Below are 14,046 nucleotides of genomic sequence, written 5' to 3'. Positions count from 1 at the left end.
CAGCTGTTGGCAGTGGAGCCGTTGCTTTCCTGCCCTTTTCACGGACAGAATGATTCATGAGGCACATCAGATGGAGCCGTAACGTGCTCGGGCCGATGCCGAGGAGCGTTTGCCGCACGGCTGGGCCAGCAGGAACTCACAAACGTGGGGCAGAGTTAGGAAATGATGCCCTGGGTGTGCAAAAGTGGGGACAGGACCGAGGGGGATGTTCCCTTCAGCATCCTTCCTGCAGGAATGCTGCTGAGCACGTCCTCTCGCCTGGGATTCCGTCCCCAAAACCTCTTGTGAATCCCCTTGTATACAGGTGGGATTGTCCCAGCCCCACAGGGGGAAGTCAGATGCAAAAGGCTCAGACCTCAACCTGAAGAACTTGACACAGTAACAGTTTGTTAATTTGTAAATTAAATTGTCTTGTTTAAGTGCAGATCCTGCATGGGGCTGCCATGGCTGTGGGAAGGAGGAAAAGTGTCCTTAGATCCTTATTCCTCAGCTAAAGGGGTAACACTTCTAAGGAAATAGAATAGGATACGTGAAAACCTTGATATCAACCCCCAATTTGACCATCTTCTGTAGCTTTGTATTTGATTGGTGAGAAGGTTTCATTGGCTTTGCTATTTGAGAAGCCAAAGAAGTGAAAGAAATCTTGGGAGCTCTTGTGACCCTCTGCTGACGAGTGCCTTGTTTTCCCTAGGGATCAATGAGCAGGGGCTCTACCGGATCGTGGGGGTGAACTCCAGAGTTCAAAAGCTGCTGAGTATATTAATGGGTAAGTGCCTGGAGTTTTGTTAAAGGCAAGGAGATTGTGCTGCTTTGAAGTCTTGCCAGAAGGAGCAGAGGCTCTTGTTGGGGTCCCTAATGGTGGTGACTGTGCCCCTAGGACCACGTGCTGGTCGAGGCCGGGAGGTCCTGGGCACCGTGGGCAGGACTGAAGGTAGGACTCGTGTAGGGCCTGGCTTCAGCAGGTCCTGCTGCAGTCACTGCTGTCCTGCTCACACATGCTCTGAGTTCTGGCAGCCTCCCCAAATGCAAACCAAATTCTTCAAAGAAATAGCTGAAAGCTCTGGCTTTTCATCTCCTACATGCCCCCTTGTTCCCAGCACCCTTTGAAATTATTTTCTCCTGGATGTTGCATGCTGCCTGTGGCTGTTCTTGCTTTCCCCACGGATTTTCTTGTGCCCGTTTATCTCAGTCTTGCCCAGAGTTTTCCAGCATGCGTTTCCCTCGTGACTGAGGCATTGGATCCTGCAGTTCTGGATGCTCCACAGGGACAAGCTGCTGGCTCTTGGCACGGCAGAGGTTTGCTCTGGCTGTGTGGACAGAGCTATTTCAGCCCTTACCTCACAGGCAGCATTTCCATCCCACGTCTGCAGCCCTGGACCAGTCTGTCCGTCTGTCCAGACATGCCTGAGACACAACAGTGGAAGAGAGAGCAGAGCTGGGCTGGAGCTGGGCAGCTGCCCTTGGCCAGTCCTGTCTGATGCTGCTCAGACTTGGCAAAACCACAGATGAAATAGCTGTTAGGAACAGTGAAACAAATGCTTACTAATTTGTTAGTGCCCTATTGAATGTGTTTGTTACTCCTTGGGGAAAGTGTGTGGCATTTCTGGTCACCTTTTCTTTCCCTCCACCTACTATCTTTCCTTTGCTACATGACTCTTCCTTGTCCTCACAAAACTCCAGTGCTCCTTTCTCTGAATTTTTCTTCTTGTAGAAGGTTTTCATCTGTTGTGTTTCAACATCTTTTCCTTTTCCAATTCCTCCTTCTTTTCCCACCAGTAAGGTGTTTGGTGAGCAAAGCCCACGGTGCCTGTTTCAGCTGTCAGTGTTAACCTGTGGGAAACAGATAATGCAGGTGGTTGGAGTCCAAGCTCCAAATCTGGGTGCAGGGGACCTCTTTGCTGTGGAAAGTTCACTGCAGTCACGAGAGCTGGTGGCTGGTGCTGTTATTGGAGAAGTTTGGGGCCGGCTGGGGCCGCGTGAAGATCGCAGGGCTGCGGGGAGCCAGCGCTGTCCCCTGGCACACACGCTGGGCACCACGGGGACAGCGTCCAGCCGAGAGCCCTGCTGGTAAAAACAGGCTGGCTTGGTGCCCCAGGGCAGGTCCTGGCAGGTGCTCTGCCAGGTCCTCTGGTGATGCTCATCACCACATCCCGGGTGGCAGGGCCGTGGTTCTCCTGTCACTGAGGCGTCAGTCCTGGTGCTCGTCCTGGGGCTGCGACAGATGGCAAAACTCGCCTGGGTGAAGAGCTCTGTGGAGCTGGGAGGGATTCAGGCTTGGACACCTTCCAGCATCCATTATCTCCTCAGCCACTGAAGCCACTCAGCTGTCGCCCTGGTGTCTCGTAAGGAGGTGATAAATCGCTGGTGCTTTTCCTTTGTCCCGGTGTGTCCTCGCTGGTTGTTGGTGCTGGAAGCCCGGCTGGGTCAGGGCTGGGAGTGGGACCCCTTCTGGGAATCCCCCATGGTGTCAATCCTCGGGATGCTTTGCAAACCCGTGACTCCATAATTCCTCCAAACTGTGGGGGATTAATCTTCATCAGCCCCGGTGTTTGGGCTGTCTGTGAAACGGGTGTCACACGGAAACGTGTCCCTTGTCAAACCCTCTCTGTTCTCGCTGCCCTCGTGGCTCCTCGTGAATGGAGGAGCCAAACTGAGCTGCCACTGTCAGGTCTCCCTTATATTTAGAAATGAATGTGGGCAGCGTTACTGCCTCACATACAGTTTAAATGGCAAACAGATCGAGTTTCCCTGAGCTGGTGTCAGTGAGGCTGCAGGGAGGGCTCTGGCACGAGGTGTCCCTGCAGGAGCTCGGCGCGGTGGCCACAGGGCTCTGCTCCCTCCGGGGCAACCCCTGGCTTGGGGTTCGGGGCAGATCTGGGGTGAAGCAGTGTGGGGGTGCTCCCAGGGCTGCTGGGGGGCAAACATCTCCCCAGCATTCACATTGTGCCATCAAAATGAGGACAAAACCCGACAAATAACCAAACTTCCATCAGTGGGAGCTCCCTTGAGAGGGTTTGTTGTGGGAGCCCCAGCAGGTGTGAACTCTGCAATAGGTGAGTTACAGCACCTGATCTGCTCCTGCTCCTTTGCCAGGGGCCAGAAGGGCTGGGAGTGGGGCTCCTTTGCAGCCCCTCCCTGCTGGGATGTACCATCCCTGAGGCTGTTCTGGAAGTCTCTCCGTGATAATCACACTGAGGTGATGAGGTGCTTCCCCAGGCTGTTCCCCTCACCCTGGAGGAATTTATGAGAGACATCAGACGAGGGATCGGCAGCAGAAAGCAGCTCCAGGGTTAATGCTGGCTGGGCTGTGGGTGCTTTTGCAGCCCCTGGTTCCACCTTGGCCCCAGTTCCTGTGGAGTTGTGTCCTTGTGGAGGCTGGGCTGGCGCTGGCTGCGGCATCGCTGCCTGGGGAGACAGATGCTGCAGCTGCAGCCCACGGCAGCAACTTCTTGCAGACTCATGAATTTGAAGGTCAAGGGGAGCTGATTAACTGCTCTGAGCCTTTTCATGGGACTGACTGAGGAATTTCACCTCGTGTTCCATGATCCTGCCTAGGAGCTGCTGGGTGAGCCTTTGCAAAGACACAGGGTCTGGAGTTGTTTGTTCTACTTTGGTTAAAAAGTTTTGGTTTTTTTAAAAATGATGGAACTTCTAGGGGATTTGTTGATTTTTTTTTTTTACTATGCCACACTTATCTTGACTCCATTAAAATTCTCTCCTTGTAAAGGCAGTGCTGTAGGAAGTTTCCTGGGCGTTGAGTCAGGAGGATGGAGGTCATTTGTGTGATTGCTGAGACACACATGATCTTTGTGTGAATATGCATTTCTTATGTGTTTACTTTTCCAAGCACCTCTTGATGGTTTTTTTAATTAAAATAAACCCTTTGCCTTGAGGGAACGCTGAACTCTATTCATGGCATTCTTTTAAGTAGGTTAAAAATCTCCCAGTGCTTACATGGGGCTTTAAAATTCAGAAGTGCATTATTTGTATCTGTGAAAAGGCAAAAAAATCCCCTGAGCTGAGCCTGTGGGAGCTGCTGTGTCACCCTGGGGACAGTGGGAGCCCTGTGCTGCTCCCCAGGGACACTTGGCACTGGTGGGACCCACAGCCAGGGACCCTCTCAGGGGCTCCCCTGGGTTCTGCTGGGAGCAGGGACCTGGCTGAGTTTCCAGGATGGAGTTGGCAAAGAGCGTTGGTGGAGCAGTGTCCAGGCAGGAGAGATCAGCACATGGGGCACTTCCATGCCCGGCTTTTCCATGGCCTTGGTTTGGTGCTCCTGGCCTTGGCTTGGAGCTCCTGGCCTTGACTTGGTGCTACTGCCCTCAGTTTGGTGCTCCTGGCCTTGGTTTGGTGCTCCTGGCCTTGGCTTGGAGCTCCTGGCCTTGACTTGGTGCTACTGCCCTCAGTTTGGTGCTCCTGGCCTTGGTTTGGTGTTTCTGGCCTTGGCTTGGTGCTCCTGGCCTTGGTTTGGTGCTCCTGGCCTTGGTTTGGTGCTCCTGGCCTTGGTTTGGTGCTCCTGGCCCCAGCTCAGATCTGTTGCTGTCTGGGACTCAGTGCTAAGCCTGAGCCCACTTCCCACTGGCCTGGAGGTGACTGCAGGTGGCTCTGGAGGTGGCTCTGCAGGTGACTGTGCAGGTGTCTCTGCAGGTGACCACAGGTGGCTGTGGCTGTAATTGCCAGCCAGGGGCAGGTGGGGAGGTGGCTGCAGGATGATGGTGCTGGACATTGTGTGGAGGAAGGTCCCTGTCTGCCTGTGCCTGGCTGTCACTGCTGTCACCGAGCACCTGGGGCTGCTGTGCCCGCTGTCCTGGCACGCTCCATCCGCGCTCCCCTGTCCTTGCTCGGGATGGAGGATTCCCTGTTCCTTCTCTCATCCCGTGCTAGTGAGTTTGGCCTGTCCTGGGTGATGAGCCCCACACCCCTGCAGACCTGTCCTGAGCTGGGAACAGCGAATAAAATGGGCTGGGATGGTCTCCCCACACAGCTGAGCTGGCACAAGCTGGAATTGTCTTCAGTTTCCTTCAGTTACTGCTTTTTTGTCTTCCTCCACAGACCCCAAGACAGCCACAGAGACAGACACAGAGATCTGTGCAGAGTGGGAGATCAAGACCATTACTAGTGCGCTGAAAACGTACCTGAGGTAAGGAGAAAAGCCTCACCTGGCTTCAGGAGGGGCGTTGCCTGTTATTGCAGATCATTAACAGCAGCACTTTTATGGAGGCAGAGCAGAAACTGCTCTTAGGGAATTTATTCTGGCTTTTCCCTGATTTTTCCAGTATGTTTGAGAAGGATCTGGGGAACACACTCAGCTCTGGCAGATGCATGTATTATACAAACATGATTTTAAAAGCTCATTCTTGCATCCCCTGCCTTGATTTAAGCTTTTCCCTGAGCTTTTCCCGGTGGACTTCCACCTTCTGGGCATGTGGCAGAGGGGGAGGGCAGTGCTGTGTAAGGGCAGGGGCTGTAGAGCTTTTCCAGCTTTGCTGTAGTTAGGATTTCTGTGCATCAGGCGAGCCAGTATCATCCTGGGGATCTTCCCAACAGGATTGGGTGTTGGCAACCAGCAGCATCTCATTATCCACAACGTGCTTCTACCTGTTGTGACCGCAGCTCCTTGCTCTCAGTGACTGTTGTGTGCTGGGTTGTGTTTGAGAGAGAGCACAAGAGAGAGCCTAAATCCAATTAGGGTGATAAGTGTAATTAGCCTGGTGGATCCCAGCCTAGAAAATCACAGAATTTTGCATGATTGGCAACCTTTGCTCCGGAGTCTGAACTGTTGGCAAAGCAAAGAGGAATGTGGGCAGCACCAGTGTGCTCCTCTGAAGGGATGCAGCAGTGGGAGGGGGGATTGGGAAAGTTTTACAGCTAGGCTTGTTTATCTTTTAAATTTATTTTCAAACTTGGAAATCATGGCCTCAGTAATGCACTGAAGCTGTGTTACTGGAGGAAAGCTAAAATGAAAGATTAATTTAGTGGTGAATAAATCGAAGGTCCTTGCATAGATCTTACTCCTTCTGATGGGGAGAACTAATTAGAGCTGGTGTTGCTTAGTTCTGGCCTTTTCAAAATGGAGCTGAGTGTATTGTAGGGGCAAAGCTTTCTTGGTGTGGATTGTGTTCCTCAGATGTGTTTTGTGCCTGTTTCCTTTTTATCTTGCAGAATGCTCCCAGGGCCCCTCATGATGTACCAGTTTCAAAGGAGCTTCATCAAAGCAGCGAGTAAGTTTGTTGATGTTTGTGGCCCCGCTCCCGAAGAGGAGCCTCGCTTGCCAGTGGCTGCCATCCCCCTGCCACACTCCTGGGCTGTGTCCTGGCCCAGGGCAGGGCTGGAGTGGGGCAGGGAGTGCCCAGAGGAGGAGGAGGAAGCGCAGGCACTGCCGGGAGCTGGCGCTGGGACCGTCGGCTGTTGTTAAACTGCACCGCGGTGTTTGGGGGGCTCTCTGCTGCTTCAGAGGTCTGGGCCACCTTTCCTTCAGTGCCCAGGGGAAGGGGCTTTGCTGGGGGATGTTCTGCTGGCAGCCTGTGGGATGTCAGGAGGGCCCCGTGGTCCGTGGCCTCCTCCAGCAGCTCCCACTTAGCACCATGGGCCCAGCAGATGCTCCAGCCTGGCCTGTGCTGGACACACTCAACATGGAATGTACCCGAGTTCCCGTTGCTGGAATTGCCCTGCTTGCAGGCAGCCCTGCCCTGCTCACCGTGCTGCTCACGTGGCATCCCCCAGCTCCCCGTTTCAGCCCCTTCAGTCTTCCCTTGGAAACTGCTGGATGGATTTGATGGGAAGGAGCAGCACCGTGGGGAGTGTCTGCAGTGCCTGGGTGTGGGATGGAGCAGCTCCCTGGGATGTCTGTCAGGGACTGTATTAGGCCTCTTCCCATACCAGCCCCCTAATGTGGAGATAAATCATCTCCTGTTTCCCATGCAGAACTAGAGAATCAGGAGTCCAGGGTGTCGGAGATTCACAGCCTCGTTCATCGGCTCCCGGAGAAAAACAGGCAGATGCTGCACTTGCTCATGAACCATTTGGCAAAGTAAGTTTATGACTGATGTGTTTTTCTCTCCTTTTTCCATTTCCTCTGAAAGTTAATAGTGGTGGAAAAGTTTCCTTGTGTGTGTGTGGTGCTGAGTCATATCTGGTTGGCAACTGGAAACCCTCGTGTGAGGGAACCGAGGGCCGAGAGACCCAGTGGGGTGGGAGGGGGAGAGGGAGGGAGGGATGAGGGGCAGGAGATCCCAGATCCAGGAGATCCCAGATCCAGGAGATCCCAGATCCAGGAGATCCCAGCCAGCCCCAGCCCTGGGGCAGCACCAGGAACCCATTCCCTCCTGGGAACCTCGTGTTGCTTTCATGGCCTGGGATGGGTTTGGCTGCCCAGGAGGCAGAGCAGAGGTGAAGCTCCTCACGTGCTTTCAGAGCAAACCTCTCACTGAAGGACTAAAAGTGATTTCTTTACACAACAATTGATGACTCTGGGGCATCATATTTTCTGTCTTTCTGCACCTTGATGAATCAATATTTTTGTGTTACCTTGAAACTTTGTGAGGGCGAAGGAACGGGATTTTTTTTTTCCATTGGGTGGTAGAGCTGACCTGTAATTTCCCTTCTTCTTCCTGCTCCTGCAGGTTCCCATGGAAACCTTTGATTAGTGTTTTAGGAGTGAAAGCATCGTCAGGTGTTTGTGGCAGCCTCAAGGCTGCAGGGTTGGACCTGCAGGAACAGCAGGGCTGAGGCAGGATTGGGAAACCTGGGGAATGAAAAATTGGGATGACTGCTTAGGAGGAGATCTGGAAGAATCCAAGTTATCTGTTTAAAAGAAAAAAATAACAAATGTAATTTAAATAGGCTTAAACACAACTCCAGATGCTTTCTTGTGGCCTGGGCTCGTGTCTGCTTCATGGGGTCCCTGGCAAAGGCTGTTGAAAACCAAATTGCTGGTTTAGGTGTTGGTTTCAAACCTTCTGCATTTACAGCCTGAAGCCAAGGCCCAGTGGTTCCAGGTGCTCCCATCAGCCAGATGGGATTGCCCAGAGCAGCTGGGGCTGCCTCTGGATCCCTGGAAGTGTCTGAGGCCAGGCTGGACGGGGCTTGGAGCAATCTGGGCCAGTGGAAGGTGCCCCTGCCCATGGCAAAGAGTGGAACTGGGTGAGCTTTAAGGTCCCTTCCCAGCCAAGCTATTCTGGGATGCTGTGATTTTGTATGTGCAGGGAATCTGTAATTGCTTCAGTGTTTTCCATCTAAAGGAAAAACCTGGTGATGGAGTAGAGATGTGGAGTCAGGTCTACAGTGGGGTTTGTGCTGCTTTAGTGGGGAAGGAATTCAAACAAAACAAACAGTGTGTGTGGTGGTGTGTGCTATTTTAGGAAGAGAAACAGCTCATAGTGTTATTTAATAGGAAAAAAATTATCTCACAGAAGGGCAGGAAGCTGAGGAGTGAGAGCCTGCTGAGCTCCCCAGCCCTGGTGCCATTCCTGGAGGATCCTGGGCTGTGGAGGCACAGCCAGCCCCAGGCATGAGCTCTCAGCATCCCTCTGGGGCTGCTCCTGCAGCCCCTGCCCTGATCCAGGAGCCCTGATCCAGGAGTGCCCATGGGGCAGCCAGGACCAGGGCTCGTTGCCATTACTCTCTAAAAGAGCTGCTTGAGGCTGCAGTGCCATTGAGCCAGATTAAAGACAAGAATGGAGAGAAATCTTCACATCTGCAGCAGATGTTTGGAGGGGGGGCTGCTCCAGATGTGTGGGACCAGCCAGGTGTGGGTGCTGCTGACAGCAGGGCACCCACAGCCAACGTGGGCAAAGCCGAGGGCCTCTGGCTGCCCCTGCCAAGCTGGGCTGCACTGCTTGGAGGGCTTTGTCTCATCTGTTTCTGTCTGGGCTTTTTATTTTAAGTAACATATGAATAATCAAGATTTGCATGTTTATCAGATGAGCTAAAAAAGTATTTCTCACAGTCTTGCTGCGGAGATTTCTGACACTAAAACCAGAACTTGGGCTGAGTCGGTCAAGTAAAGAAAGAGGCTATCTTGGGTGGTTTCTGACTTCTGTGTTTTAGGGGTGTACGTGCTCTGCTGCACTGATGAGGGATGTGGGGCTCCTCATGTGATGAAGCTGCAGTTTTTATTAACAGTAATAAAACTGGTAAGAAAGATGAAATGTTCAAAAACGGCAATTATTAACCCCAGTATCAGACAGGATAAGAGCCTTGGAGGTGGTTCAGCTTCCCCATCAGGTGGGTCCCATGGCAGCTGGGGACCACAGAACTGGGGTGCAGTGAGAGGGGCCCACAGAGGAGGGAGAGGACAAATCTCAGGAACAGGCACGGACAGGGTTGAGGGTGAGGAGCGTTTTGATATAAAATTTTGATTTCTGCCTCTTACTGCATCCCCAAGCCCATTTGTGCTGCCTTCAGCCTCATGTCCATATGTCCAGGCAGTTCTTCACTATGGCAGGAGTGGTTCCCACCCCTGCTCCTTTTAGCCTTCCAGCCTGAACCAGTCTGGGATTCTGTGATTAAACCAATTTGTTTTAATGCCAAATAAGTCAAAGTAGAACAAGGTGCCTGTGGTGCTGCCAGGGTGGCTGTGCCAGGGGTGCTGCTGGAGTGAAGCTGGTTGCAGAAAATTGCCATTTTTATTAGCGGAGCTGCAATATCATCCCTGTCTCCTTCTTCTTTTGTAATGTACTTTCTCACCCAGGAGTCAATGCTGTGGAGGTGCAGAGTAGGGGGGATTTCACTCTGATTGTATTTCAAGCATTTAGGGAATTATTTTTCATGCAGGGCCATAATTTGACACCTGAGCTTTGCTTTGCTCTTGTGGCAGCGAGTCCAGGTTCTCCAGCACAGACAGGTGCCAGGCTCATACCCCTTCAGTGTGATTCCCAGACCCTTCCGTGGGCTGGCATCGCTGCCACTGCCCCCACAGCCCCAGATCCACACACCCACTCCTCTTGTGCCAAAGTCAGGACCATGGAGGAGGCTGCAGCCGAGCTGTGCCTACGTGTATTTAGCAGAATTAATTATCTCTAATCACTCCCAGCCGTGGCCTGGCCAACACTGGCTGGTTCCCTTTGGTTTTGCTGTGGTGGTGTTCTCTAGTTTACGTGTTTTAACCAAGATGACAGTGATTGTTATCTCCTGCACAAACTGTTTGCTGTTTATCAGGGTGATGGTTTCCATGGGCTCTGCAGTGCAGCTGCTGCTGGGGATCCAGCAAAGGCCACCACGGGCCAGGGGCCGGACACGGAGCCTGGCACGTTCCCCAGGGCTCGCTGCTCAACCAGGGATTGCTGGCAAAGGAGAAGAAGAAAAAATTCCTCCAGGTCTTCTGCCTAAAAATACAAGCAGGGCTTGTTTTTGTCGGCGTGGGGCGGCTCCGGGCGGCGCTCGGGGCCGCGCTGCGCTGCCGAGCCCTGCGGGAGCTGCTCCGGTGCTCACCACGGCACCGCCGTGCCCAGCAGCCCCAGGAGCCCCTGGGCACCTCTGCAGGACCAGGGCTGGCAGCTCCCCCGGGAACCTGCTTTTCCTGGCCTTCTTCTGCCTGTTTCCCCCGAAGGTGCAGCCGGCAAGGAGGCTGCCGCCTCTTGGCACAGCAGGTCTGATTTCATCCCCGTGGCAGCTGTTTATGCTGCTGTCTGGTAACTATTCATTTGCTTGATTTATGTATTGCTTCCAGTAAGTCGTTCTTGTCCAGGACATTCTGGAAATTTCCACTAGCCACTGAGGCCTCTGGGATGCTCTGCTCTCGTGTGCTGCTCGCCTGATTTGGCTGCCAGAGGCAAACGGGAGCTGTCTGTGGGCCGGTGGCTCTCCTTGCTGTCCTTGGGAATGCCATTTTTATGCCCAGTGCCTGCTTCTGCTCCTTTTGGGTCGTGGCAGTGCTGGATCCAGGCAAAGCCCTGGGCTTCAAGTGACCCAAAGGATCTGGGTGCTTGTGAGGTTGGTGAAAGGGAGGTGACATGGAAGGAGTTTCTCTGTAGGCACGTGCTGCCTTGCAGGAGCTGGGAGAACCCTGCCTGGGGCTTGGCTCTCCTGGGTCAGGCTCATGCTGTGCTCTTCTACCCCTTCTGCATTTTCCCTAGTTGGAATGAGTTGGGCTTTAAGGTCCTTCCAACCCAAGCCATTGTGTTGTTCCATGGTTCTATGATTTGTGCTCTGGAGCTGGAGGGAGCAGAGCCTTGTGGGGAGCAGCAGCACCTTTGGTTTCCCCTTTGCTCTGCTCTCCCTCACGTGTTTGGTGTTTGAGGAGCCAGTGATGCTTCCACAGAGGTGAGACAGCCCTGCAGCACTCTGTGCCTGCCCTTGCCAGCTCTGCCTCCCTCTCACTCCTCTGCTTTTGTTTTTAATATGAGATTCTGAAGAATTACAAACCACCACGAAAAGCCCTGTAGGTGTTCACTGGGTTTTTTGGGCTTGGCTTCCTGTAATGTGTAAATTAGCAAGAGGTTTTGTTCTGCTTCTGCAAATGAACTTTTAACCCCCCCTGTCTGGATTGTCCCTGGAGCAGCTGTGTGGGTGCTGGTGGCTTTTCCTTCCATGCTTCTCTGAAAGGTCCTTCTCTCTCGTGCAGGCTCTCCAGTTTTTAGCTGGAGGGGAATGTGCCCAGAGCCTGCAGTCCCTTGTTAGGTTCTCTTGCACCCACATCCTGCACAAGACTGGAGTCTGGAGACAGGATGATGGGGGTCTTGGACTAAAGCTGGCATCACCAGCCTGGCATGGTGACTTAGCAGCTTGTAACACAGCAGCTGCTGTGTTTGCTGAGGAGTTTCTGTGGTTGAACATCTCTGCAGAGCTCCTCCTGCATCTCCAGGAGCAGCACCAGGCATTTTGCATTCCTCAAGTGAGAATTCTTGTGGGCTTGTGTCTGAACTTGGTGTTGTTGGGTAGAGGTTGTTGATAGCACATAATTACCTGGATTCTTTTTAATTGTTTATCACAGTGAAACTGAAACTGGGTATGGAAAGAGATTGAATCGAGAGTGAGCAAAAGATTTCCAATAACTGGTCAGAGTCTCCCTGGTGGTGTCTGCACCGTCCCCGCAGACAGAGTGGGATGGAGATGTCTTCAAGAGCACATCCCTTGTTTGCTCTGTATGAACAGACCCAGCACTGAACCAAACTCTATAAGAGAGATTTTAGTCAGAGTCTTTCAGCAGAAGAAATGAGACTGGAAATCACCATTGCCAAGATGTCTTTGAGCTGCAGCTTTTGCCAGGATGCTTGAGTGATCCCTGGCCTGCAGAATCACAGAAAGGTTGGGCTTGGGAGGGACATTTAAAGGTCATCTCATTCCAAGCTGTGTGTGTGGCAGGGGGTACAGAAGTGGGGGAGTGAGGGGTGTTTCCAATCATTGGGCAAAACCTTGTCCCACTGGCGAAGGCGTGAGAAGCATTTTTCCTGCTGCTGTTCACATCGTTAACTCTGAAAGCTGCTTGTTCCTACATTCCCTTTCTTCTAACACTGTCTTCTAGGAATTCAGTATTTTGGAAGGGTGAGCTCCAACCTTGCATTTGTGAAGTGAATGAGCTCCAAAATACCTCCAAGGGAAAAGAAAAGGTCAACCCCCCTCTGTTGCCCTTGCCTATGGCCTCTGCACTGGTGTGAAGGTGCAGGTGTGCCCCAGGCATGTCCTGCACGTGGCCCTGTGACCTGGCTCCGGCTTGGGATGGTTCCCTGTGGGATGTGGGAGCTGCAGGAGCTCAGCCCAGCGCTGCTGCTGCTGGGAGGCTCTCTGGGAGCCCGTTTTCTTTGGCTCTTCTCCATGCAGCAGGTTGTTGACTCCGGCGCGGCGCTTGCCGTGGCGGCAGCTCTTCCAAAGGATTCCTTGTTAACCCAGACCTGCTGTGGGGCTCTCCTTGCCCTGCTGGCCATGTGGGTTCATCACTGCAGGGTGGCAGCACCAGCGAGGTCTGGTTTTGGAGGAAAACCTGCCCGTGCAGCAGTGCTGGGGCTGGCACTGGGGTGGCAGGGGCACAGTCTGCAGCCACGGCAGGTCCTGTTCCAGCCCCGTGCCCAGGGGTGTTTGAGGTGAGGCCCCTTTGCTGGCTGTGTTTGTGCAGGTGAAACCACGGCGACATTTAACATCAGCTCTGGCCTGTGGTTTGTACCAGGCTGTCAGGGGACAGCTGCAGTGCTGCTGGGGCGGGCACGGGAAATGTGCCAGCCCGGTGCCGCTCAGCCCAGCAGGGCTGGGATCGCTCTGAGATCCCCCCTCAAGCTCAGCTTGCCCCAAGCCAGAGAGGATGGCTTTGGAAAAACCCCTGTGGCTCAGTCTGGGAAGGCTGAGCCCGAGCAGGGCTGAGCTCCCTGCGTGTTTCCCTGCGAGTCGCAGCACGTTTGGTATTCGCGCTGATCCGGCTCGCCGATACTGAACCTCACATTTGGCCTCGGTGTCTTCTCAGTGCAACATGAGCCCCTTTTTTTTTTCCCTGGGAGTGAACCCAAGCATCCAGCTGTGGCCAGATCCACCCGGGAGAAGGAGTGAGTCTTGTTGGAGCAAGTCAGAGCTCCTGGAATCAGCGCAGGGCCACGTTTGGTCCCACCTGAGCAGGGAACCCGAGAGCAGCAAGGGTTTTGCATTCAGCAAGTCTCCCCTTGCCTTTGCTGGGAGCTTTTGTCATTCCCTGGTGGTCTGTCCTCCTTCTGGATCTGCTGGCCTCCCTGTGCACTCCTCTGGAGCGGTGGGGCTGGGGAAGCTGCAGAGCTGTGGCCCACGGCCTGGCTGCAGACAGGGGTTGTCCATATTCCCAGTGTTCCCAGTTCCAACAGTGGCTGGGTGAGCCCAGTTTGTTCCTGCTGCTCTGGACTCCTCTGGCCCTCGCAGAGCTCCCTGCATCCAGAGCAGCCTGGGGAGCACAGGCATGTCCAGAGCCTCGATGGACAGGCAGGATGAAGGGATGATGGTGCAGTGTGGAAATGTGGAGTTTCTGTGCATGTGTGCTCCAGCTTGGGAATCATGGAATCTTTAAAGCTGGAAAAACTCACCAAGATCATCATGTCCAGCCATTCCCCCAGCACTGCCAGGGCCACCACTAGCCCATGTCCCCAGGTGCCA

The 14,046-nt window shown here is 53.5% G+C and overlaps 1 protein-coding gene across 4 annotated transcripts in view; it reads left to right on the top strand.

The window, feature by feature from the left end:
- ARHGAP26 (Rho GTPase activating protein 26) overlaps nucleotides 1–14,046 on the top strand; it is a 99,343-nt gene that overhangs the window by 53,916 nt on the left and 31,381 nt on the right. For all 4 annotated transcript variants that reach the window (XM_088063710.1, XM_005523708.3, XM_014253152.2 and 1 more), the window contains exons 14-17: nucleotides 692–766; nucleotides 5,053–5,140; nucleotides 6,163–6,221; nucleotides 6,925–7,030. In XM_088063710.1, the coding sequence (XP_087919836.1) occupies nucleotides 692–766; nucleotides 5,053–5,140; nucleotides 6,163–6,221; nucleotides 6,925–7,030 (328 nt within the window). The remainder of the gene's footprint in view (nucleotides 1–691; nucleotides 767–5,052; nucleotides 5,141–6,162; nucleotides 6,222–6,924; nucleotides 7,031–14,046) is intronic.

Source organism: Pseudopodoces humilis, chromosome 17 (genome assembly GCF_049639895.1).
Source record: "Pseudopodoces humilis isolate 2021_Gansu_Grassland_sample_001 chromosome 17, ASM4963989v1, whole genome shotgun sequence".
Classification (NCBI taxonomy): Eukaryota; Metazoa; Chordata; class Aves; order Passeriformes; family Paridae; genus Pseudopodoces; species Pseudopodoces humilis.
Note: the sequence above shows the minus strand (reverse complement) of the source record. Positions and strands in the feature narration are given on the sequence as shown.